This window comes from Dipodomys merriami, unplaced genomic scaffold (genome assembly GCF_024711535.1).
Source record: "Dipodomys merriami isolate MVZ:Mamm:240054 unplaced genomic scaffold, mDipMer1.0.p SCAF_13, whole genome shotgun sequence".
In the NCBI taxonomy this organism is placed as follows: domain Eukaryota; kingdom Metazoa; phylum Chordata; class Mammalia; order Rodentia; family Heteromyidae; genus Dipodomys; species Dipodomys merriami.
In genome coordinates, this window is record NW_027202604.1 from 40,457,287 (window position 1) to 40,482,906 (window position 25,620).

The 25,620-nt window shown below is 52.0% G+C and overlaps 1 protein-coding gene across 2 annotated transcripts in view; it reads left to right on the forward strand.

Annotated features, from left to right (window-relative positions):
- Positions 1–25,620, forward strand: part of LOC138824849 (nuclear pore membrane glycoprotein 210) — an 81,532-nt gene that overhangs the window by 37,897 nt on the left and 18,015 nt on the right. For both annotated transcript variants that reach the window (XM_070019223.1, XM_070019224.1), the window contains 14 exons: positions 640–832; positions 1,245–1,351; positions 2,495–2,599; positions 2,689–2,790; positions 13,636–13,764; positions 15,081–15,208; positions 15,325–15,460; positions 16,688–16,750; positions 16,942–17,121; positions 19,198–19,278; positions 20,474–20,605; positions 22,008–22,166; positions 22,774–22,865; positions 24,316–24,490. In XM_070019223.1, the coding sequence (XP_069875324.1) occupies positions 640–832; positions 1,245–1,351; positions 2,495–2,599; positions 2,689–2,790; positions 13,636–13,764; positions 15,081–15,208; positions 15,325–15,460; positions 16,688–16,750; positions 16,942–17,121; positions 19,198–19,278; positions 20,474–20,605; positions 22,008–22,166; positions 22,774–22,865; positions 24,316–24,490 (1,782 nt within the window). The remainder of the gene's footprint in view (positions 1–639; positions 833–1,244; positions 1,352–2,494; positions 2,600–2,688; positions 2,791–13,635; positions 13,765–15,080; positions 15,209–15,324; positions 15,461–16,687; positions 16,751–16,941; positions 17,122–19,197; positions 19,279–20,473; positions 20,606–22,007; positions 22,167–22,773; positions 22,866–24,315; positions 24,491–25,620) is intronic.

Genomic DNA, 25,620 nt, shown 5'->3' on the forward strand with positions numbered 1-25,620 from the left:
ACCTTCATGTTAAAACACAGCAGTTGTCATGGAGGCAGAGGTGTCTCAAGGACAGCAAGGGCAGGCAGAAGGGAAGTAGCCCAGCTGGGGTGAGCAACTTGGAGTAGGGGTTTCTAACCTTAGTGACATCAGAAGCCAGACCATCTTCAAGTGGGGCCATCCCAAGTTCTGTGGTGCCCAGCAGGTCCTCCTTGTGCAGGGCTGTCCACGCCCTGTGGTGCCCAGCAGGTCCTCCTTGTTCAGGGCTGTCCACGCCCTGTGGTGCCCAGCAGGTCCTCCTTGTGCAGGGCTGTGCCATGCACTGAGGTACCCGGCAGCATTTCTTCCTCCTCTTTGTAGGTACCAGTGCAGCTGGTACCTACAAAGCCAGTTGTGACATCAAAAATCACCTCTACCCATTGCCAGAGGCCTTCTAATGATTGAGGGCCTAGTCCCTTGTTGAGTAGCAGAGGCTGGTGTAGACGGGGGCTGGGGTAGCACTGTGGCAGTAGTAAACACTGGTTTGTGACTCATCCTCACTCCTTCATCAAGACCCTGAGCCCACAAGGGAGCCATCTGGCTCAAGGACAGCCATGCAGTCAGCAGTGGCCAGGTCTGGTCCTGAGTTTGGCTCTGGCATCTGATGTTTCCTTCTTGCAGGTTCCAGTCTCCAGCCACCGGAACCCCCTGCTGGACCTGGGTGCCTATGACCAGCAGGGACGCCGATTCGACAACTTCAGCTCTCTAAGCATCCAGTGGGAGTCCACCCAGCCCTCACTGGCCAGCATAGAGCCCAAGCAGCCCCTGCAGCTGGTGGCTCGTGAGGATGGGAATGGCCAGAAGAAGTTACACGGTGAGGCTGCTTGTGATCAGTTAAGACCAGTGTCCTGTGGCAGGCTCGTGCCTGTTGGGTATCTCTGTTATCTAGGGCTCGGTGTGATCTCACTGCGCTCTCTCAGTCCCCCATAGGCTCGTTGTGAGGAGGAACCAGAGGCTCACGCCCTAGGACACCTCTCCAGCTCTAAGACTTGGGCCTCTTGGCTATTTGCTGTAGTGTTCACAAGCCCTCCCACAGCCCAGCATGGAGCCTGTCTCCTCCAGTTTACTTGGGAAATCCTTTGGTAGTCACTTAAGACCATAAAGTCTGCTTAGGACAGACAGGCAGTTTCTTTGGCTCCGTTTCCTGGTTTCAGAATTAAAACTGCAGATAGGCCTCAGAGCAGCCCTGGAGCTAACACGCACTTGTCTCCCCTTCCTCAACTCAGGCTTGCAGGCCATTTTAGTTCACCAGGCTTCGGGAACCACCACCATCTCCGCCACAGCTTCTGGCTACCAGCAGGCTCACCTCCGTGCTGCCCGAGTGAAACAACCGGTACCTCCCAGGGGCCACCAGTGGGTGGGCTGTGGGCAAGCGCCTGTAAACATGCATTTGAATAAGGTGGAGGCAGCATGTACTGGTTGGGAAGGAAAGGTGGTGCCAGGATTCAGAGCACCCTAGGTGCCAGCACGGGGAGCTTCATGGTGTCTTGGAAAGGTTTTACTCAGAGTCTGCACCCATGGGAGCAGCGCTGGGGGAATTACCTCTGAAAGGTTCGCCTGTCCCTGTCCTTGATGGCTCTGTCCCTTCCTGTGGGCTTGTGAGCGGCCTGGTGGGCCTCCCCGTGGACATGCATGCTGTGGGCCCTCTGCAGGCCTGCACACTTTCTCTTGGTGCACTAGTGATCTCTGCCCTGTGGGCTTCCCCTGGTATGGACATTTCTCTGGGCTTCCTTCCTCGAGCTGGCTTTCTTGAGAGGCCCTCTGCCCTGAGATCCCTGGCACGGAACAGGCGCTTGGGTGTAGTCCTGTGGCACTCAGCAGAGACATGTGTGGCGTATGTAGGTCTATGCACATGATAGTGTGCACCCCCTAGCCAAGACACCTGCAGTATCACTGGGTGATGGTGTTCTAGAGACCCCGTTCATGTACACAGTCCATCGCTGATGCACTGTGTCATTGTATATATAGGTGAGTGGCACTTGGGTCATATCCAGTACTCTTCTCTCGAGTGACATGTGACATATAGTGTGTTGTCTGCTACCCAAGGTAGTGGCGGCTCTCCTTATCTTCCATGAGTCAGAAGACCCTTCTGTGGGGCCCTCACCCATGCCCAGGCTGGTCAGAGGCTTTGCTGTTTGTCCGTGTCCTCCTGCATGGTGGCGTGTGCTTCATGCACAACACTTGGCCATCTGCTGTGAGCCCTGAAGGTCAGGTGTGCGTGTAAGCAGCTGGAGTGACTAAGCAGGACCATTGACCGCCTCCTGCTCTGGCGGGACGTAGGCTCACCAAGGGGTACTTACAGGGCATGCTGCCCTTCCATGGGGCCCAGGAGCACCTGGGTTCATGGGGATTTGTGGCCTAGACATAATGAGCGGCCTGGAGTGAGTCCAGGCCCTGGGGCATCTGTCCCTCCACCAGAGAGGTGGCCAGGTGTCCTGTTCTCCTGGATGTGATGGTTTGGGCCTCACCCCTTCAGCACGAGCCTCCCATGCCTGTGTCGGCCTCCATAGAACTCATCCTGGTGGAGGATGTGAGGGTGAATCCAGAAGAGGTGACCATCTACAACCACCCTGGAGTCCAGGTACAGCCTGCCCTGCCTGTAAGAGACCCAGCCAGCTCCCCTTTCCCTCCAGCACCTGGCCTGACCCTCTCCCACACCTCTCCCTGCAGGCAGAACTTCGCATCACTGAAGGCTCTGGCTACTTCTTCCTCAACACAAGCACGGCAGATGTCGCCAGGGTGGCCTACCAGGAGTCCCAAGGCATTGCCACGGTGAGCTGCCCCTGCCTCCGAGTTGGCTCCCGTTCTTCTCCCAGGCTGTCTGTGGGCCTGCAGGCTGCTTCTTTCAGAAGCTCACCCTTAATCAAACCGGCTAGGTTGTCTCACTCTGAAACTTGAGTGTTGCAGTGCCACCTCTGGTCCCTGCTCCATATCCTATCACCCACACTGTTGGTTACCTAATGGTTTCCTTTCAACCAATCTTTTAATTAAGATTAAAATTGTATTTCATAAGCAGCACTACAGCAACCATAAAGAAACTCGTGTGTGTGTGTGTGTGTGTGTGTGAGTGTGTGTGTGTGTGTGTGTGTGTGTGTGTGTCCGTATGTCCATATCTATATAGAGAGATGAGATAGATATAGATAATATAATAATACCTGCTTTTCATAGTTCTCTTTTTTGTGCTGATCCTGGGGCTTAAACTCAGAGCCTTGCACTCTTGCTTAGCTTTTTCATTCAAGGCTGGCACTCTACCACTTGGATCACACCTCCACTTCTGACTTTTTGTTGATTAATTAGAGATAAGAATCTCAAGGACTTTCTTGCCCAGGCTGGCTTCAAACTACAATCCTCAGATCTCTGTGTCCTGAGCAGCTAGGATTACAGGTGTGAGCTATCAAACCTAGTTCCATGTTTCTTGGCTCTTTCCTACTCTTGCTGAAAAAGACTTGGTAATGCCAATGGAAAAATTTAGCATCTTGGTTTTTTTTTTAAATCATGTCCTGAGATTTCTTTTTGCATATTGCAATGTAGGCTGCATATTATTTTATGCAGTCATTTGTACTTAGGCATTCTAACCTTTTTCTAATGTTAGTTATGCAATTGTTCTTTTTATTTATTTTGTGTTTAGTTTGTTGTTAGTTCTGCCCCCAGTGGTCTTGAATCTTCCTACCTCCATCTGAGGAGCAGGGATCACAGGTGTGTGCCACCACAGCTGCCACTGTTGTTGGTGTGCCATTCTCTTCTTGTGAAGAATTTGGGTTATTGTAAAGTTTAATTTTTTTGATAATGGGGCTGGGAAGGTGGCTCAGTGGTAGAGCACTTGCCTTGCATGCCTGAGGCCCTGGGTTCGATTCCTCAGCCAGCACCACATAAGCAGAAAGAAAAAAGCCGGAAGTGGTGCTGTGGCTCAAGTGGTAGAGTGCTAGCCTTGAGCTGAAGAGCTGAGGGACAGCGCCCAGGCCCAGAGTTCAGGCCCCACGACCGGACCCCAAAAAAAAAATTTTTTTTTTTATATTAAAAAAGGCAAAGACAATACCCTAACTGTCAGCATATTTGCATCTTGGTTATCTTCTTTAAAAGGATTCAGTATAGAATGTATGAAATGAATCCTGGAAGTCATAAGTACAGAGCAACACCATACAAGCAGAGTTAGTAAGTCCCAGCTGGGCTGTTGTTGGTTTTAGGTGGTTTGACTTCCCCTTTGTTGAGAGGGTAGTCACGTTATGGTCAGGGAATCAAAACAGCATCAACAAGGCATTTCATGTAAATGGAATCACACAAGGTGCGGTGTTTTGTGACTGGCTTGTTTTCACTTAGAATAATGTTTTCAATGTTTATCCATGTTGTAACATGTACCAAAAATTCATTCCTTATTTTGTGCCAGTCCTGGGGCTTGAACTCACACCTGGACTCTGTCCCTGGGCTTTTGTGCTCAAGTCTAGTGCTGTACTACCGAGCCATAGTTCCACTTCTGGCTTTTTGGTGCTTAACTGGAGATAAGAGTCTCACAGGCTTTCCCACTTAGGCTGGCTTTGAACCATAATCCTCAGATTTTAGCCTCCAGAGTAGCTAGGATTACAGGTGTGAGCCATCAGCTCCCAGCTTGTTTATTCCTTTTTTATGGCTAATTAGTCCTTTGTATGGATTTGCCAATGGGTATCTGTGAATTTTCTGCCTTTGAATACTCTGAGTAATGGCCGCTATGAACATTTGTATATAAGGGTTTCTTTTGTTGTTGTTTTGTTTTGTTTTTGTAGCACATGGGGTTTGATCTCAGGGCCTCACAGTTTCTGGATTAGTGCTCTACTACTTGAACCAAGCCTCTAGCACTGATTTGGGTCATTATTGTTTGTGATGGTGTTTCACAGAATTTTGTCATGAAGAGGTCTTGGATCCATTCTCTCCTCCCACCCCCCCACAACTCTTGAGTTCTTGATCCAGGTGGGCTTTGTTTTTTGTTGGTGCAGTGCATTACTTTAATGGAATTTCAGAAACTAAACCAATCTTACATTTTTCAGATAAATCCTAATTGGTCATGATGCATGTATCTTTTATATGTAGATGAATTTAGTTCTGAGTTTTTTGTTCCAGGATTTTTTTTTTTTTTTTTGCCAGTCCTGGGGCAAAACTCAGGGTCTGGGCTCTGTCCCTGAGCTTCTTTTGCTCAAGGCTGGCACTCTATCACTTAAGCCACAGTGCCACTTCCAACTTTTACTGTTTAGTGGTATTGGGGAATCGAACCCAAGCCTTCATGCATGCTAAGCAAGGCAAGCACTCTACCACTAAGCCACATTCCCAGCCCCACCCCCATTCCAGTATTTTCACATTCTATTTGTAAAAGATTGGTCTGTCATTTTCCTGTGATATTGTCTGCCTTCAATAGACAAGGTAATACTGAACTCATAGAATAAATTGGAAGTGTTTCTTCTTCTACTTTGGGAAGAATTTATGTAGAATTGATAGTAATTATTTTTGTTTGGTAGCATGTTAACCAGAGAAGACATAGATGTGAGCTTTTCTTCATGAGGAGTTTTTTAAATTGCCAATTCAGTTTCTTCAAGGTGTTATGTTGTATTCAGATGATTTATTTTATTTATTCATTAATTTTTGGTAGCTAAGACTTTGTTTATTTTATCCATTCTGTCTGATGTGTTGCTGTGTCAGCTCTCTGTTGCTGTGACATAAGTGCCTAAGATAAATAAAAGAAGGAAAAATTTATATGTTTCAGAAATTCAGCCCATGAATGCTGGCTCATGGTTTCAGAAGTTCAGTCTGTGGTCGCTTGGCCAGGGGTTTGGGCCTGTGGTGTGGCAGGATAGCGTGGCTGGAGAGCATGATGTAGGAGGCTGCTCACCTCATGGCGGGGAAGCTCGGGGGGGGGGGGGGGAGGAGCAGATCCCCTCAGCCCAGGCCTACTTCCTCCAACACCCTGTTACCACTTGCATGCAGGTAGGAACCACAAGCTAGTGCCACAACACACAAGCCTCTGGGGAGCAGCCCGTGTCCGACCTCTAATGACTGGTGTTTGGTTGTCCAGTTTTGTTTTGTTTTTTTGTCGGTCGTGGGCCTTAAACTCTGGGCCTGGGTGCTGTCCCTCAGCTCTTCAGCTCAAAGCTAGCGCTCTATCAGTTGAGCCACAGCGCCACTTTCAGCTTTTTCTGCTTATGTGGTGCTGAGTAATTGAACCCAGGGCCTCATGCATGCAAGGCAAGCGCTCTACCACTGAGCCACCTTCCCAGCCGGTTATCCCAGTTTTTCCCAGTAGTCCTGTTTGTCTGTTAGAAATTTCCACTGTCCTTGCTGGTTCTAGTCATTGCATCAATTCTTTTCTTCACTGGGTCACATTAACTAAAAGTTTGTCACTTTGGCTACTGTACAAAGAATGAACTTTGGGTTTCATTTGTATTTTCTTGTCTCTGTTAATTTTCATTATTGTTTCATTTATTTTGGGGGGGGGGGTCCGGTCGTGGGGTCTGAACTCTGGCCTGGGCGCTGTCCCTCAGCTCTTCAGCTCAAGGCTAGCACTCTACCACTTGAGCCACAGCGCCACTTCTGGCTTTTTTCTTTTTGCTTATGTGGTGCTGAGGAAACGAACCCAGGGCCTCATGCATGCAAGGCAAGTGCTCTACCACTGAGCCGCCTTCCCAGCGCCCCTCATTTCCCTTTAGAGTCTGCTTTAGCTTGTCCTGTAAATGTTGCTGTGCACATCTGCCTTTTCATTCACCTCAGATTTTTCTAAGTTTAAGTTTCATTAGTAGCATGTGGTTTAGTTTCTGAATATTTGCAAACTATGAATTATGTTTTGATGATACTGGGGTTTGAACTCAGGGTGTTGTGTTTGCTAGGCAGGTGCTTTACCACTTGAGCTATGCATGAGGTCACTGATGGCCTCTTCATATTTGTGGCCCTACTGTGCGCTACGGGCTGGAGTTACCTCCAAACCCGTGATTACTTGCTCTCACGTATCTCCTTCATGCTGTTCTGGAAGCTATGGTACATCTCCGAAGCTTCCAGGTCCCAACATACAGTATAAACTTGCCAGGTTTTTGTTTTATTTTGTTATTTTATGCTGGTCCTGTGGGTACTTTTGCTGAGCATTTCTACTCAAGGCCAGCACTCTACCACTTGAGCCACAGCATCATTGCCAGCTTTTTTGGTGCTTAATTAGAGATAAGAGTTTCAGACTTTCCTGCCCAGGCTGCTGTCAAACTCAGATCTCAGCCTCCTGAGTAGCTAGGATTATAGGTGAGAGCCACTAGTGCCTGGATCACATTCTGTTTTTAAAACCAGAGGGAAAAAACAAAAACATGTCTCTCCGCAGTTTTTTATAATTACGTAATTACCTCTATAGGTGTCCTTTGCGTGGGCTTACATTTTGTCACGGGCTGTTTGGAGAGCTTCCTCTGGCATTTTTCTTAAGACAGATCTGTCAGCAGCACATTCTTCCAGTTTTTATCTTACTTTACCTTCTGTGTAACCCGTTGGGTGAGGGATTCTTCTGTTCTTGTTTGTTCGTTTGTTTGTTTGTTTGTTGGAACACTTTGAACATGTGATGTTATTTCCTCTGATGACCTTTGCTTCTGGTGAGAAGTTAGCCACTAATCTAATCGGTTCCCTTATCAGGGATGCGCCATTTTCTCTTGCTGGTTTCTAGGTTTATTTCCTCCTTTGGGGCTTTAAGTATTATTTATTTAACCATGATGTAGCTTTCAGGACTTGATCCAAATCCAGGATCCTTTGAAGGAACTTTCTAAGGAAGGTGAGTAAGATTTGAGTTCTGGAGAATTCCACCCTTCCATCCTCCTTCCCCGTTTCTCTGTGGCAAGTTCACTGGTCCACAGGCTGGTGGTCTGCTTCTGTCAGTGTCCCTCTGCTGGCCTTTACCACGCCACAGTAAACTATGGCTTTTCTGTTTGTAAGTCTGTGAATGTGGTACTTGCATTTCATGGAGTGTCCTGGGGGTAACAGACTACTGTCTTGTAATATATGTGGGTAGTTGCAAGCCATTATTGCTCCAGATACGTTTTCTCTCCTTCTGTCTCCTACTTCTCCCACTATGCATGGCTGGTGCACTTGATGGTGCCCAGATGCCTCTGTGGCTCTCCTCACTGTCCTCACTCCTCAAATCACATAATTCCTTCCAGCTGCCAGTTTGAATTTACTCTTCAGCTCCTGTCCCCCAACCAGTGAATTTTTCCTTTCACTTGTCTTACTATATTCAATTTAGGTAAGAATACCTTTTTTTTGTCCTCTCTTCTCTTCCCTCTATCCCTCCCTCTGCCCCACTATACACACACACACACATACACACACACACACACACCACCACCACCACCACCACCACCACCACCACCACCACCACCACCACCACCACCACCACCACCCCTGTGAGGTCTCTGATCACAGTGGCTTCTACAGGTCTGGTGTCTGGTTTCACCTTGCCCTTCCCAGACCCTCCACTGTTAATCTCCACTACTGGGGGCTGATTGCTCTGTTGTCTTCAGTGCACAGATTCTGCCCCTAAATCATTGATCTCAGTCAGAGTTCCTAGAAGAGACAGTTCTTACCCAGGAAGATGGTGGGGGTTTGTTCTGACACCTAAGTGGCTCCTGCCATCTGTCAACTTGCCCATTTCTCTCAGACAAGTTGCAGCCTCCAGGTGAGCCCATTTCCCTTGGCTCTGTCCTTTTCTTCACTGGGTGTGAACTGCTGCATTGTGTATAGATGAGGAGTTGGCATTTCCTGTGTTCTGACAGTGTCTGTATTTGGGCCTGCTTCTCCTCCTCGGGGGGGTGCTGGTGCTGTGGGAGGAGGGCACACCTGACGCTTCTCTCTGGCTCCTGCTCTTAGGAGCCTCTGTTGCACTTGGTGTCTGGGATCAGCAACCCCATATTCCTGGGTCTCCAGTCTTGAGACTAATCGGGTCCTAGTATTCTCCCAGGCACCACACCCGAGGGAGCCCCTCCTTCCTGCGTGGGTCTATGTGGTGGAATAGGCTCCGAGTTTGCGCTACACCGGCCTGGGGCTGTGCCTCAGCTGCAGGTCACCAGGCCTCGACCTTCTCCCTCACTCCTAGGCACTGCCCTAATGGAGCTGGGCCTTGAGACCCGACCTAGGGTACACTAGTGTGGGGTGGAGCTGCCACCTCCAGGCAGAGAAGGGGGTGTGGATCATATTTCAGGTGTTACCAATGTCCTTCTTTTCAGTTCGCCTGCTGAAGCGTGGCTTCATTCACTGTGCATGCCTAGAACCACATGCAGAGGTTTTAACAGTTGTGTGTGCTTTATGACTTCCACCCATGTCTCCTGAGGGCTGAACTGTAGACCTCACATTACCATGCCAGCACAGGGGCCTCGCTGACATGGGCTGTGCACAGTGTGCTGCGTGAGGAAGGAGCCGGCTTCTCAGGGGAAAGCAGAAATCTACTCAATAGCCCGACCTATTTCACCTTGTCTTCTGCTGTCTGGTGGAGAGGACGCTTCTTCCTGTTGCACGATGCATAGTGCACAGAGTTAAGAAAGCCTGCTGAGCCTGTGCAGCCAAGCAGGGGAACTTTCCCTCACGAGCCAGTGTGTGTCGAGATAGCAGGCCAGCAGCCTGCAACCCTGGGAAAAGCTCCTCTGCCTTTTTTATTTTAAGATCCAACGGCTTCCTGTATTGTCCAGGCTGGTCTTGAACTCCCGGGCTCAAGTGGTACTCCTGCCTGACAGCTGGGACTATAGGTGTGTGCTACCATGCCTAGCCCCCAAGTATTTTTATTCCCTTTATAAAAAGAAAAAAACAATGGTCTAGCCCAGTCTTCCTACCTCTTGGGCTGTGCCAAAGACTATTGCTACTCCGAAGGGAAATCAGATCCTGGTTTTTCTCCGTCTCATAACCTGCAAGAAGAATTTTCACCTCATAGTTTTCTTTTCTTGTGCCAGTACTAGGAACTGAGAGCCTGAATGCTGTCCCTTAGCCTTTTCACTCAAGGCTAGTACAGCTCCACTTCTGCGGTTTTGCTGGTTAAATGGAGATAAGAGTCTCACAGACTTTTCTGCCTGGGTTGGCTTTGAACCATGATCCTTGGATCTCAGCCTCCTGAGTAGCTGGGATTACAGGCGTGAGCCACCAGCGCCCTGCTGACCACATGTGTTTTTTTGCTTTCCCCAACCCCCCATGTATTGGAGTTTGAACTTGAGGCCTTGAGCTTGCTAGGCAGGCACTGTAGTGCTTGAGCCATGCTCCAGCTCTTTTGTGCTTTAGTTTTTGATAAGTCTCATGTGTTTGCCTGGATTCTCTGGTCCTCCTATCTATCCAGCCATATGCCACTGTGCCTAACTTATTTGTCAAGTAAGAGTCTCACTAGCTCCGTGCCCTTGGACTGCAGTACTCACAGTGTTTGCCTCTCCAGTAGCTTCACGGAGAGCTGATGGCTGTGATGGGTGCTCACAGCTTCCTTCACAGAGATGCTTCTGAAGGACACATTTACACATTTTTTTTGGCATTTTCCAGCTGCTAATTAGCAGCATTCTCATTTCCCTTAATCACAGAGACAAGAAAGCCCACAGCCATTCTCCTCACAGCTCCGAGAAAATGCTTCATTCTTCCCTATTGATACACATTTGGGACGCGAGAATGGCTCCTGGGGTGCGGCGCTCCCTGCACACACAGCTCAGTGCACACAGCGGGGCTCTGGCGGAGGTTTTGTGCCCACACAATGCACCCCGGGCTATGCAGGCCTGTGATTAGTTCTGCTTACACAGCCCCCAGATCCCTCCACAAGAGGCCTGTATTTGATTTTCCACTGGCATGCACAAGGGCATGTTTACTTGATTTAAACTTACTGTTTATTTTTTCTCAACACTTCCTCTCATTTCAAAATAAATCCCTTGAGCAGAGCTTGTTTCATTACCAGCAAAGGAAAGGGGCCTACTGTGTGCTGGGCATGCTTGTCATGTGCCCGGCGCTGAGTGGGGCTGTGAGGTCCAGAGGTGACGGGGCTGCAGGACAGGTCGGCTGTGCTCTGGCGAGCCTCGGTGGTGCTTCCTCCTTCCTGTGGCCATCGTTCATCTGTGGGTATCTTAGGGTTGAGGCAGGCAGGAGCTGGCAGTCGGGGATGGTCTGTTTTCCCGTGAGACCAGTGTGCAGACAGTGGGGCACATCTCCAGCCTGGTCCTGAGGGAGCCCACAGGGCCGGTTGGGACATACAGAGAGCGCCCAGTACCCGGGCCAAGACCTGACTTTGGTGTGAGCGGGTGCCGTCTCCCTTGGGCTGAGCAGTTAGGGGCACAGGTTCTCACCGTCCTGTGTGGGACGTGATACTGACCTGCCCACTGGAGGAAACAAGCCGGCGGCTCCACCGTGTCCAGAAATAGCAGTCTACAGGTGACATGTCTACCTAACACCTGTCAGGGGACAATTCTGAAGTGTGATCAGGGTCCAGGGAGGGGGAGCTGAGAGGAAGCAAACAGAACCCCGGGGCCTGGCGAGCTCTAGACGTCACGGTTTCTTAATGAGCAGTAATGCATTCATTGTCTCCAAATTGACAGGACGTTCCCCTGGGCGCAGTATTTGCTGACATTCTCAAGTGGCACTTTCAACACTTCGAAATGAGAATGTCTTTAGGCATGGTCACCCCCCTTCCTGTCTCTCATAAGCGTTCTCTGAATGCTGCTCGAGAAGGCACCTGGAGAAGCGAGGCAGTATGAGCCCACGTGGTCTGCTGGGTGTGGCTGTGTGCCGCTGCTCAGCCAGCAGCCAGGTCTCCAAAGCGGCCTCCTAGCTCTCCGAGAAAGGAATGCTATGGGTGAAGCAAGCTGACGAGCAGGGCAGGCCCTCTCCAGAGGGCAGCCTGGCTGCGCCCCCCGCTTCTGCCACCCAGAGCAGGTCTGGGACCTCCGTCCTCTGGGAAAACAAGAAGAGGAATTGACCCCTCCACCCCCCAGCCTCCATTCTGTCTGCGTTTAAAATGTGAAGAATGATCCTTTTGAAGAAGAGACCCCTCAAAAAAAAACCAAAAAGGGTTTGAAAACATGCGGGTCTGAAGGCAGTATCTATACAACGTACCCAGGTTATGAAGGCCAGGCCGGCTCCTGACAGAAGCTGCTTCTGTATGAGCAGACCCAAGCCTTGCGGTGGATCCTCAGAGAAAGCTCTGGCTCTCCCTGCAGCTTTGCAGGCAGTGTAGTCATCATTCTCAGGAAAACCAGATACCTGGTGGCTCCTGGAACCCACTCCTCAACCCATAGTTAGTGCTGGCTGGCTGGCTGATCTGCTGTGGGCCTTTGTATGAGATGTGCAGGCCCGCCTCATCTGGGGGGGTGTATCCTCCACCTGGGTCATATTGGCAATTGGCAGAGTGGCCCAGTTTTCAAATTCAACCTGTCCCAGATGCCGCACACCCTAGTGATAGGACAAGTGGTAACAAAAAAAAGTTGGTTTGATCAACAGGCACTGGGTACGTGAGTGCCGGCATCTGTAGTTAGTGAGGTGCCTGTTGTTAGGGAGGAGAGTCGTTGGAAAACAGAGCTTTGTTGCTACATGGAGAGGGAAAAAAGGATTTTAAACAGGATCTTTAGCAGCTGGAAGACTAGCAACCCCTGGCTTGGGTTTGTTCATTCACTCAGAATATCTTAGCAGGCCACTACTTCAAGCAAAGCTGGGATGATGGAGGTGAGTCGGACCCCAGGAGTACACACTTGCATGACCTCTCTGGTTTGATCTAGGTTATCTGATACTGGGCCTTCTAAGTGAGAACTGCCTTTCGAAAGCACTGTCTCTCTCTCTCTCTCTTTTTTTTTGTTGGTCATGGGGCTTGAACTCTGGGCTTGGGCACTATCCCTCAGCTCTTCAGCTCAAGGCGAGCACTCTACCGCTTGAGTAACAGGGCCACTTCCGGTTTTTGAGTGGTTTATTGGAGATAAGAGTCTCACGGGGCTGGGAAGGTGGCTCAGTGGCAGAGCGCTTGCCTTGCATGCTCAAGGCCCTGGGTTCGATTCCTCAGCACCACATAAGCAAAAAGAAAAAAGCCAGAAGTGGCGCTGTGGCTCAAGTGGTAGAGCACTAGCCTTGAGCTGAAGAGCTGAGGGACAGTGCCCAGGCCCAGAGTTCAGGCCCCACGACCGGACCCAAAAAAAAAAAAAAAAAAGAGTCTCACGGACTTTCCTGCTCGGTCTAGCTTTGAACCTCGATCCTCAGATCTCAGCCTCCTGAGTAGCTAGGATTACAGGCATGAGCCACCAGCGCCTGGCATGAAAGCGCTGTCTCTTATCAGCCCCTGATTTGCAGCTCACTTGAGACCACATGGAGTGCTGTTCTGTTCCCAGGCCTGCAGTCACAGGTGGCCAGGAGAGGACATGGCATCCTGGGTTTGAATCCTCACTCTGCCTCCAGGTTTCTAGGGCCACACATGCACGTGCTTGGAGCAGTGCATACTGTTGAGATGATCTCTGAGTCCACTCTAGTACCAACATTGCATTCCCAGATCATCGCATGGCAAGCAGGACTCAGAATGAGGGGAGAACAGGCCACTGCTTGGCCACTCTTCTTGTCCACTCCTTCCTGGGGCTGCTCATGGCTCCGTGAGCAGAGCCGGGGCCCCTCGGCTGAGTGACACTGCCTGTCTCCACCACACAGGTGCACCCTCTGCTCCCGGGCTCGTCTACCATCATGATCCACGACTTGTGCCTGGCCTTCCCTGCTCCAGCAAAGGCTGTTGTTTACGTCTCAGACATCCAGGAGCTGTATGTCCGTGTGGTGGACAAGGTCAGTGATATGGACCCCTCTCTGCTGATTTGCAGAAAACAGGAAAAAACAATGTGGCGACAGAGGCATTTTTCTTGTGTCCACCTCTCCTCCTGGTTTCTGTGCCCCTGACCCTCCAGAGTTACCAGGAGTTTGTGGTGCTGCCTTGTACTCCAATGTTCCATGCAGATGGTGTGGGTTAAGGTCCTGTGTTACATTTCGTCGTGGTCGTCAAGGTTGACATCAGCAGAGCTCAGCAGTAAATTCTGCTTGAAGCTTACTCAACTAGCCCTGACTTGGAAGCCCCCATCCTCCAGGGCACATGGGTTGCTTCCAGCCAGGCAGATGCTTGCTGCCTGGGGCTTTCCTCCTGGGAGCATAGGCTCTGGGTCCTCTGGGATTTCAGTGGTAGGGGAGAAACTCCCCAGAACCAGCTGCTTTTTGGAAAATGGAGACTAGACCTGGGTTTTTCTTTCTTGTAAATAGACATCTTTAGACTCCCAGGTCTGAAGAAACGGAGGTTGTGTTGAGGTTCCTGTTTTCCTGAGTGCGTAAAAGTGTGTGTAATAAAAGGGGGGTGTTAAAGCAATTTTGATTGTTTCTTTCTCTTTCTTTCTTTTTTTTTTTTTTTGGTCGGTTGTGGGGCCTGAACTCTGGGCCTGGGCGCTGTCCCTCAGCTCTTCAGCTCAAGGCGAGCACTCTACCAATTGAGCCACAGCGCCACTTCTGGTTTTCTGATGGTTAATTGGAGATAAGACTCTCACAGACTTTCCTGCCTGGGCTGGCTTTGAACCACAATCCTCAGATCCTCAGCCTCCTGAGAACTAGGATTACGGGCGTGAGCCACCAACATCCAGCTTGACTTTCTTAAAAGTTATTACTGATAGTCTCTACTTAGCTTCTGATAGTCCTCAGACAATCCTCTTTCCCTGGCTGATTTGCTAACTAGATTTCTATTTTTTCCTTCACAAAGCATTTTTTTGTCCTTCATTCCCTAAAGTTCTTACTGTGTGCATTATGTACAACCAGATGTAAGCTGTTCAATCAGTGAACATTGAGTTTCTTTTGTATGCCCGATGCTCTAAGCAGTATCTTGTCTCCCTAATTAGATTGTTACCCTGTGGAGAGCAGGAAGTAGAGTTTATGGTCTCAGCATCCCTGAGCCACTTTGTGTACAGTTTTCATTGTTGATAAGCTGAGTCCAAAGATGACTCATCCCCAGTTCCTGGGTCCCTGGGTTGGAGGTTGTTAATGCTGTCTGAGAAAGCCGTGGGCACCACAGGAGGAGGAACTGTCCATTCAAAGGCCACCTCTGAGTCTCTGCCCCCATGACACAGGTGGAGATCGGGAAGGCAGTCAAGGCCTATGTCCGAGTGCTGGCCTTTGACAAGAAGCCTTTCTTGGCCAAGTACTTCAGCTTCATGGACCTGAAACTCCGAGCGGCCTCTCAGATCGTCACGTTGGTGTGAGTGTCCCAGGGGTGGGGGGTGGGAGGGCGTCTCAAGACAGCACCGGCCCTGCCACAGCTTCTCCACTCCATCTGTGTCGGAAGAAGGATCCTAGCTCTCCCCTCCATTTCAGGGCCCTGGATGAAGCCTTGGACAGCTATACTGCCACGTTCCTCGTGCATGGCGTGGCCATCGGCCAGACCAGCCTATCTGCGAGTGTGACAGACAAAGCAGGACAGCGCATCAGCTCCCCGCCACAGCAGATTGAAGTAAAACTGGTCCTTCCCATGTGGGGTCAGCCCCAGTGTGGGAAGGGGCGGGATGTGTTTATTGTGTTCGGTTGGGGACTTCATGGCATCCAGGAAGCTCCCATGGAAAGGTCACGTTAACCTGTGCCTTCCTGTGACCTCTAGTCATAAGGAACGGTCACCAGTCCCAGGGGTCTGCGAAGCAGCACAGTTCGTGACACTGGAAGAACCGGAAGGAGGCTGAATGATTTAATTTCCCTCTGTGCTCTAAGCCTCTGTGTGGCTCTGAGAAGGCCCGTGCCTGGTCACACGGGGCAGGGCCAGGCAGCAGCTCTTCCACAACATACTGGCCACATGGAAGGGCAGGGCAGGTTGGCTATTAGCAGCAGCATTAAACTGGGTGCAGCCAGCATCTTCCACAGTCTTCCCAGGCAAGGGCTGGGTCTGCATTCTAGGCTGGCGGAGAGTTTGTACCTCTGTGGGTGGGAGAGCATCCTCCTCCTCCTAGAGGTGAGGAACTCATTTCTGCTGTGAATAGTATAGCAGCCTGATCCTGATCTACTCTTGTGTCACTCACTTCAGGCACGTGGTATATACCTGCCAAGCAGGGACTGGTGAGGGCTGCAGGACAGATGCAGATGCTCTGCTCAGCCAGGCGGGTGGGCACCCAGCCTCCCTGTTGTCCACCCTGGCAAGCGGGAACTAGCCCTGAGCCCCCTTTTCTCAGAAAACTTTTGAGTCTGCTGGTAGAGAAAACTATTGCATTTTATTTTAGTAGAAAATTAGAGGGTTTTGTTTTGAGTGCAAGATATTTAGAATTTAGTAAAAGAGCTTCTTTCTCAAGAGGATGCACAGCCATCTTGCAGAGGACTTGTGGGATCCCAAATTGCAGCCCCACCTGTGGCTCCAAAAGTGTGGTCTGGGCCAGATAATGTGCATTCCCTAAAAGCCCCGGGGAACGCTCTTCCTGTGGTTGGGAATGCAGGCCAAGAACAGATGCTGTAGGGGGACATGTTAAATGATTTCATGGGAGTCTGAAGAAACAGGGCCTTACAAACAGCAGAACGCACCCGAGGCCTCCCCAGAGCATCAGCTAGTGGGAGGATGAAGGCCCCTCACCAGCCCTGGCTGGTGACACCGGTCACTTCTCAGAGGAGTGACACCATGTCCCACAGACACCTCACAGGAAGTGTGGATGGTGCATTATGCACAGCAGGCATCACCCCCTTCCTGTGTCTCCACACCCAGGTCTTCCCCCCATTCAGGCTGATACCCAGGAAGGTGACGCTGATTATTGGGGCCATGATGCAGGTAAGAACCAAGGGTCCCAGGCTTTCCACTTCTACCACAGTCTGGCCCCTGCCCGCCACCCTAGGTCCAGGCGGGCCAGGGAATGGGTCTTTGTCCTGGCACGGTGGAGGTGGCTGAGACAGCAGGTCTCTAGGACGCGGCAGGGCTGGTCAGCAGGCAGGTCCTCACAGCGCCACTGTTTCTCCCTTCAGATCACCTCGGAGGGCGGCCCCCAGCCTCAGTCCAACATCCTCTTCTCCATCAGCAATGAGAGCGTGGCAGTGGTGAGCGGTGCCGGAATGGTACGCGGGCTCATGGTTGGCAACGGCTCTGTGTTGGGGGTCGTGCGGGCAGTGGATGCGGAGACTGGCAAGGTCGTCATTGTCTCTCAGGTATTGTCACGCCATTGGGAATGGTGAGAACACCCACAGCCAGGAAACTCGGGGGGATGGGCACCCTTGTTCCCAGACAACACCTGGGCCAGCCCCGCCGATGCAGGCCATCCAGACCCCCGAAGTGGTCTTCTGCAGGCTGTCTCCCTGGTTCTTCCAGCTGCCCTGTATGGATAAGCTCCCCAATGCCACACCCCATCCCAGGGACTCCCTGGTGGTAATGATGATGGCTGTGCCCAATACCCTGGCACCCTGTGTGTTTGCTAGTGTCCCCTTTGCAGACGAGCTGCCTGAAGAAACAGCTCATGGCCCGTGGCCAGTGTGTACTAGTCCTGAGCATTGGTCTGTGTGCACATCCTCTTCCCGCAGGGAGGGCATGTACTGATGCAAAGGGAAGGGGTTGCTCCCAGCCGAGATGCCCAGAGCATGAGGCAGTGTGTGTCAGTTCCTAGATGTGCACCGTAAGCGTGGATTCATGAAAAACAGTGGTTCAGACTTGGGTTTGCACTTCCAGGAAAATGCTGGCCAGAAGTTCTCTGTGCTGGGCAAGCTCATTACTTATCTGCTTCTTCCAAGCTAACAAGCAGCTGGCAGGCCTAGGTGGAGTGGTCTCCTCCCAAGAGACTCTCCCTGCCCTACACCAGGGGGGTTGATGCCAGGCAGGTGCAAGTTGGTCTCCACATTGCCCTCATTCTCCAGGGGTGGGTGTTCTTCAGTAGAGAGGGAAGGGGTCAACCATCACCGCTCCTGAGGACGACCCCGGGATAAGCCATCCTGGCTTCAGTGACCTCCCTGAGGCTGCCTTGTGTCCTCACTTCGCAGCTAACTGGAAACCCATTCTGTCCTGAAGAGCGGTGAGCACTGTGCAGGATGGCTGTGGACAAGACCCCATCCAGGTCCCCCCCAATCTGTCCTCCCTGTGAGCAGCTAAGAGCATCCAAGCCCAGCACCTGTGAGAGCTGGCAGCGGCCGCCCTCAGGTCCTTCCCTGAGGCTGACTTTGATCTGACATTGAGTTCATTGATTGGCTCCTTTTTCCAGTTTTCGCATCTGTCTCCCAGAATCCCAGTTAAACCACAGATTTTCTGAATGGCAGCGGCAGCTGTCCAGGTTGTGTGTTATCGCTTGCGTGAAGCTCGCAAGAAAGTATCGAGCTTAGAAAGCTGTCCTGGAGGGTAAAATGCAGGATCCTACAAGGCCCTGCTTCGTTTCTCTCTGCAGTCAGGATTGTCGTTCAGGAACTGGCTCTTTTCCTCCTCCTGGGAGCCCAGTGGCGTGGCTGAAAGGACAGCTGGCTGGAGATACAGCCCTGCCTTCCCTCCTGGCCCCTCTCTCTTTGTGGCCTGGCCTTGGTGGACCCTTTTCCTCCTAGCCCCCCATCTGGTCAGCTAGGGAGGTGCTGGAGAAAGGTCCTTGTGGTTCTTAGCAGAGGGGCAGCTGGGCCACCAGCTCCTCTGAGCCCACCCAGCAGGGGCTCAGTTTGCAGCCCCCACATCTGTTGGACATGTGGTCTTGGTCAGATGCTTCCAGTTTCCCTGTCCAGTCCAAGTCACACAATCAGCAGCCAGGGGCTGAGGGACATCCACAACTGGTGGGAGGAGACATGAGAAGGAGAAGAAGGGGTTGAAGCTTACGGGGTGCCCAGCATTGGTCCAAATCCCAGGCACGGACGCAAGCCGAAATGCTAAAGGGTTTTCGTAGTTCAAGCACTGTGAAGAAGACAAAGAGTCAGTTCTTGACTAGATTACTCAAGAGACCTGCGCTCAGGATGAGGAAGGGCACAGAGTCCGCTATTATCACCCTGTGCCCTGCTGAGTCAAAGACAGATAGGCTGGATTAGGGGTTGGGAGATTCTAGAGACCCATCCTGGAGGATGTCCAGGCTGGAGGGTGGACCCTGGGCTCTGCTCCAAGCCTGACAGTGGCCTGGGGCAGGTAGGGCTGCAGGCTCAGTGGGGGGCCAGCTCGGGAAATGGTTGACTGGTCTGTGTGGCTGAGCCACCCCGGAGCAGGCGTCTGTCCTGTGGTGCCGCCTCGCCTTGGGACAGCAGTCAGCCCGAGGCCCACTCTCGCCCTAGGACCATGTGGAGGTGGAGGTGCTGCAGCTGCAGGCGGTGAGGATCCGAGCGCCCATCACGAGGATGAGGACGGGGACCCAGGTGAGGCGGGCCCACGGGCTCTGGATCCTGCTTCAGATCTTGGTTCCTTGTGCTGGAACTGCCCCCCTGCGCTTTCATCTCAGCCCGATTTTCAGTGGGGCTCGGCCCGGCCCCACTGTCTGCCCTACACCATGAGGCTGACACAGTCCTTGTGCATAGCAATCATCCCGAGTTCTGTGTCTGTGTCCTCCTGACTGATGCCTGCTTCCTGGCACTGCCACCTCTCCACAGCTAGGGAAGCATCTGGCATGTGACAGAAGCCCATGGGGCTGTGGCACTTACATCAGGACGTGTGTCCTGTCCGCTCCTCCCACTGGGTGTTCATAGCAGCCCCGGAGGCGGGGGTCAGGATTGTCACCGTGTTAGATGAGCAAATTCACATGCGTCAGTGCAGAATGCTGTCCAGGGTCACACAGCTGTGACCCTTGGCCTTTGGTATCTGAGGGTGCACAGGCCCCTTAATGCTGTCAAATCTGACAGCACCTGAGCCTACCCTTCCGTGTGAGACACTCCATCTCCAGTGAGTTACAGCCCTCAACCTACAGTGTCTTCTCAGCAGTCAAGATACGGGGCTTAGGGAATACGACAAGAAAAAACGTTTATACATCTTCATTATAGACACTCCCTCCCCTCTTTTTTTTTTTTTTTTTTTGGCTGTGCTAGAGACTGAACTCAGGGCCTGGTGCCTGAGCTGCCCACCCCCAGTCCTTTCCCTCAATGTTCTTGACCCATGAATGCAGAACCTGAGGATAGAGCAGGCAGGTGGTAAGTTGTAGAACTGGGAGCTGTGGAGCTGTGTTTGCTGTGCCTGCCGGCAGACAGAGCCCACAGACAGCAGGAGCACATGGTCTCTGTCCCGCCCACCCCCATGGCCACAGTCCCCTGCTAGGTGGCCTGGAGATTCAAGGGCCCAGCAGTGTGGGCCTGGCTGCAAGGGGCATCCCCAGGCAGCCGGGAGCTCTGTCATTCTAGACAGGAATCTCGCAGCCATGCCCGCCTAGCTGGGGAGGGGCGTCTGGTTGGATTGTTTGCTGTTTCGTCAAACCTTCCCAGACCTGTGCTGTGTCCTTGTCTAGTTAGGGAAGACTGCTCACTGCACAGAATCGGCCAGAAAGCTGAGGAAGGGGATGGGGTGGGCTGTGGGGGAAAGCCCAGCACTGGGACCTGTGGTCACAGAGCCTGGCGTTTCCCCTAGATGCCTGTCTATATCACCGGGATCACCAACAACCAGAGCCCTTTCTCTTTTGGCAATGCTGTGCCAGGCCTGACCTTCCACTGGTCTGTCACCAAACGGGACATCCTGGACCTCCGTGGGCGGCACGCCGAGGTAACCACCTGCAGACCCCACGTGTCACAAGTACCCTTCTCACCCAGACTCAGGGCTTCTCCAAGCACCCTACTCACGAGCCTCACGGAAAGGAGTCATGTTCTTTTGCCATAACACAGTGTCCGAGACTGGGTATCTAATGAGCAGTTTTGAGCATGGTGCAGCATTGGCCCTGCTCTGGCTACATCACAACATGGTGGGGGCATGGCATGGTGCGTGTGTGTGAGGGGGAGAGGCAGGAAGCCAGAAAGAAGGCTGGAAACAGTCTTGCTCCTTCGTCATGACTCGCTCTGGCAGGAGCCAACGGGTCCCTGTAGGTCGCTGCCCCTCTGAGAGCAGCATGCACGACAACCTAATCCCTCTCACCAAGCCCAGCACAGCAGGCACCACCTCCTCGTCCCTGTGCTGGGAGCCAGCTTCCAACACAGGAACCATTGGAGCCCACCGCTGCAGGTGGTAGAGCAGTGAGCAGACTTGTGAGCTGACATGAGCTCCAGAACGTCACGGCCATTGTTTCTCACCTGCTTTCTGAAGTGATGCTCAGCTGTCCTGGTCTTTCTCCTGCTTCACCCCAGAGGGCAGGCCTCCAGTTGGAAGGGCCGCACAGAGCATTCTAAGTCCATCTTTGTGTTGAGTGAAGCAAGGACTTACGGGGGTCACTCAGCAAGCTGAGGGGGAAGCAGTCTGCCACCGGCGGGCGTTTTTCATGAAGTCTCAATGGAAGCTGGTTTGAAAGGTCTTTTCTGCCTTGTAAACGAACAGTGAGTGGAGCTGGAGGCCTGGAAGGAGGGCGGGGCACAGACATGGGATCTCTGGAAGGCTTCTCCCTCCTCACCCTGTGGAGCTAAGGTACTGCCCCATTGATCATGGGGCGCTGACAGTAGTGCAGGGCCAAGCTTGCACAGCCCACAGCGCACCAGTGCTTGCTCAAGGCTCAAGAGTCTCTTCCATAAACCCCCCTGGCAGGGTGCCCGTGGCCCACCCTGTAATCCTAGCTACCCAGGAGGCTGGGATCTGAGCATCCCAGTTGGAAACTAGCCCGGGCAGAAAAGTCCATGAGACTTTTATCTCCAATAAACTTAGAAAAAGCCAGAACTGGTGCTGTGACTTAAGTAATAGAGCATTAGCCTTGAGAAAAAGCAGCTCAGGGACAGTGCCCAGGCCCTGAGTTTAAGCCCCAGGACTGGCACCAAAAAACAAAAGAAAACCCTGGCTCACCAATGGAGCCGCAGCATTGTTCAAACACTCTACAAACTTGGCCAGACACGGCTGGGGCTCCCATCTGCCTGTCCCATGTGGCAGATCTGATGGTGCTGGGAAAGGCAGCCAGCCATCAAGACCCAGGGTAATGGTGCTAAGCCCCTGGCTTCTCCCCTGCAACTGTGTTCAGTGTTTTCCCTAGGCAGCTATCCAGCTCCCGGCACAGTACAACTTCGCCATGAATGTGCATGGCCGGGTGAAAGGCCGGACCAGGCTGAGGGTAGTGGTCAAGGCTCTGGACCCCACGGCAGGACAGCTGCATGGCCTCGCCAAAGAACTCTCAGATGAGATCCAAATCCAGGTACATGGGAGAGGAGTCATATGGCTGACCGTTGTCAGAGTCTGGGGCTGGGGGTCCGGGTGCAGCTGGGCCTTCCTGCCCCCGAGGAACACTCAGTCTCCTGGGGAAAGCAGAGGGACCTATCTCAGTGAGGGGATTGACGGACAGATGCTGGGGGCATGGTAGGGGTGTGCTGTGTGAGTGACAGTGCAGGAGGGGAGGACTTACAGCATGTGCAAAGGCCTGGGGTTCGAGAATAACTTTTAGTGCTCCAAAAATCGGTGCTCCAGATCATCTAGAACCAACCCAAAAACAAAATAAGGAAAAGAAACCTCACTCCTTGGCGCTGTCCACTCATCCTGTCTAGCTAGGAATGGGGAAGACACAGATATGTTCCCTGGCTCCAAGCCAGAGTGCACAAATGAGAGCCTGTCTGCTTCATCATACCATACCTTGGGCCTCTCTTGGAGGCTAGCCTTTCTTCTCCCGCCCCCAGTAACCTAGCAGGTGCCAGCAACAGTGTTTCAGCCCAGGTCCCCTTCACCCTTGCCGTAGGGGAGAAGCAGGTACCCGGACTGGTCGTAACTGGTATTCATAGGAAGTGAGGCTCCTTCTCTTTCCTTTCTAGGTATTTGAAAAGCTGCGACTGCTGAACCCTGAAATAGAAGCAGAACAAATATTAATGTCACCCAACTCATTTATAAAGCTCCAGACAAACAGGTACGTGACTCAGCTCTTGTTTTCAGCAAGGCTGAGGAGCTGCTCTTGCATCCGACAAGTCATTTGTCACAGTTGTCAGGAGCCGTGGGTGCTTCCTGGGAGTCTTTCTGTGACTGCCTGAGTGGGGAGAGGGCATGGGGCGGCCTCTGTGTCCCCCTCTCTTCCTGGGGGCCTCCTCAGCCTTCTCCCGGAGTCCCTCTTTCTCCTACAGCCTAGAAACAGTTTTCATGCTCACTGCTGAAGTTCAGTCTTTTAAATGGAGAGAAAGTACAAACTTGGCAGTGTTAAATTTTTCAGTTCCCCTGTGTTTTTAAGACTTGCCACTCAAGTATAGCCTGTGAATTAACTGCATCACTGGGGAACACGTTGAAATGCAAGTCTTGGCCCCACCCTAGGCCTGCAGTGTTTAGAGCTCTCCCTTAACAAGCTCCCAGGCCAGAGGGGTGGGGGTGGGGTGCAGACGTGATTCCCACCACTCATCTGGGGTGCCTTTCCCAACAACCACCTGAGTGAACTGGAGTGGCAGTTGCCTACTGGGGTACATGTCATATCACACACACACACACATGCGCACGCGCACGGTCCATTCAGCCAGAAGAAACCAAGGCCAAATGCTGTGCCAGGCTCTGAGAACACAGAAGTGAATGACTGACGGAGCCCAGGAAGGGGACTGAAGGAAAATGCCTGTAAGAAAACACCAGAGCCTACACAAGGGCTTCTGCGCAGAGATCTGTGGGGAGCCTGACACAGATGGAGATGCTTAACCCAGGGCTCTTCGAGGATGAATAGTTGTCCCTCCAGCTGTGGAGAAGGAGTTGGTGGAGGAATGTCTGAGCAGGGCCATAACATTAAAATCATCTGGGGAGGTTCTATAGGGCTGGGCGGAGGGAGAGGTGAGCAAAAGGCTGCCATGGAACCAGGGCCCTTCCTTCCTGTCCCTTTGCTGTTACTAAATGTAAAAGAGCATAAAATACTACATAATTTATCTCCTGCAAATCCCTTCTTAGCTGGAAGTCCAGTTTTTGCCCTACTCATAGTGTGAGGAAATAGGCTCGGCTAAGAGGTTGCACCTTTTTCCCAGCTAAGGAAAAAAGCCCAGGGGACAGCACGCACACAGGGATGGCAGGGGGTGTCAGGATTCTCTGTCCTGGGCTCCGTGTGACTCAAAGCCCCACACTCTGTCCTCTGTGCTCGGCACACTGAAACTGCCACAGGAGTGACCTTTTACAGAGTGTTGGCCTCACAGCCTGTCACTCCTGCTGACACTCAGGGGTTCTGGTTAGGTTCCTGTGGAGGTCGTCGGAGGTTACAGACAGCAGAGATGCTAGTGCACTGCGGGGTGAAAATTGGACTCCTCTGTCTCCCAGGAGCAGAGGTTGGATCTGAGGCATTGACCCAGGGCCTCGCAGTGTGTCCCACCCGCTCTGTGCATCTACCTTGTTTCCCAAAGGGACGGTGCAGCCACCCTGAGCTTCCGAGTCTTGGATGGGCCTGAGAAGGTTCCTGTCGTGCACATTGATGAGAAAGGCTTCCTGGTGTCCGGTACCACCATTGGGACATCCACCATTGAAGTGACTGCCCAAGAGCCTTTTGGGGCCAATCAAACCATCATTATTGCTGTAAAGGTACGGTGTGTTTTACCCTTTCTGGATCATAGCTCAGAGGTGATATTTTGTCTCACCTTCTGGCTGAGAAATTCTAAGTAGGACTTTATCTAACTTTTTCTAAGAATCACTTGGGGGGGGTTGGGAGGGGCAGGGGGGGGAGATTGGAAGGGATGGGAAGGGGAAACAAAGGAGGAAGCAACAATGCTTGATAAGAAATGTACTCATTATCTTGCCCATGTAATTGTAACCCCTCTGTATGGTATTTTCACAATTAAAAAAAAAAAAAAAAAAAAAGATCACTCAGGGCAGAGATCCTAGATCAGTCTTGGGCTGCCCAAGCTACAAATCCTTAGAAATTATGGACTGCAGCTACGTTGATTCATAGATAGGGAAATTGAGGCCCTATGAGATCTGTGAAGAGCCTGACCACTGACATCTCTACTAACTGTTGAGCCCTGGCTGGAGCCAGCCTGCCAAGCATGGCATCCGGCACACTCCAGGCACTGGGACTCTTTTACAGATGTGGAAACTGAGACCCAGGCCCCAGTGCTTGGCAGCAGACTTTGCGTGGCCCAGGCTTGTATGCTTCTGTCTTGGTAGATCACTCTCTTTGCCCTCTGTGCCCGCTTAGTGAAAGGAGCCATTGCCTTCACCTCGGGCACGCCTCATCCACGTCCCCGGCAGAGCTTGCTTCTCATCTCATCGCTGCTTTCTGATCCTAGAGGACAAAGCAAACACAGTCACTGGATTTTTGGTTTGTGCTTAGGCCCCAGGCCTGTTCATCTGTGCACTTCAAGATGGGGGCCTGGCCGGGGCTGCCCACCTCAGTGTTTGAGTGACAGGAAGCATCTGAAGGTTGCTATTTCAACATACACGTATTGACTGAACTCGGGCCTGGGCATTGCCCTGCGCTCTTCAGCTCAAGGCGAGCGTGCTACCACGTGAGCCACAGCACCACTTCCAGTTTTCTGTTGGTTCATTGGAGATGAGAATCTCAGGGACTTTCCTGCCTGGGCTGGCTTTGAACCTTGATCCTCAGATTTCAGCCTAGTGAGTAGCTAGGATTACAGGCCTGAGCCACTGGTGCCCAGCTGGGCTTTAGACTTTGAGGGGCCAGGTTTTTGAGCAGGAGGGTGTTACCTCAAGTT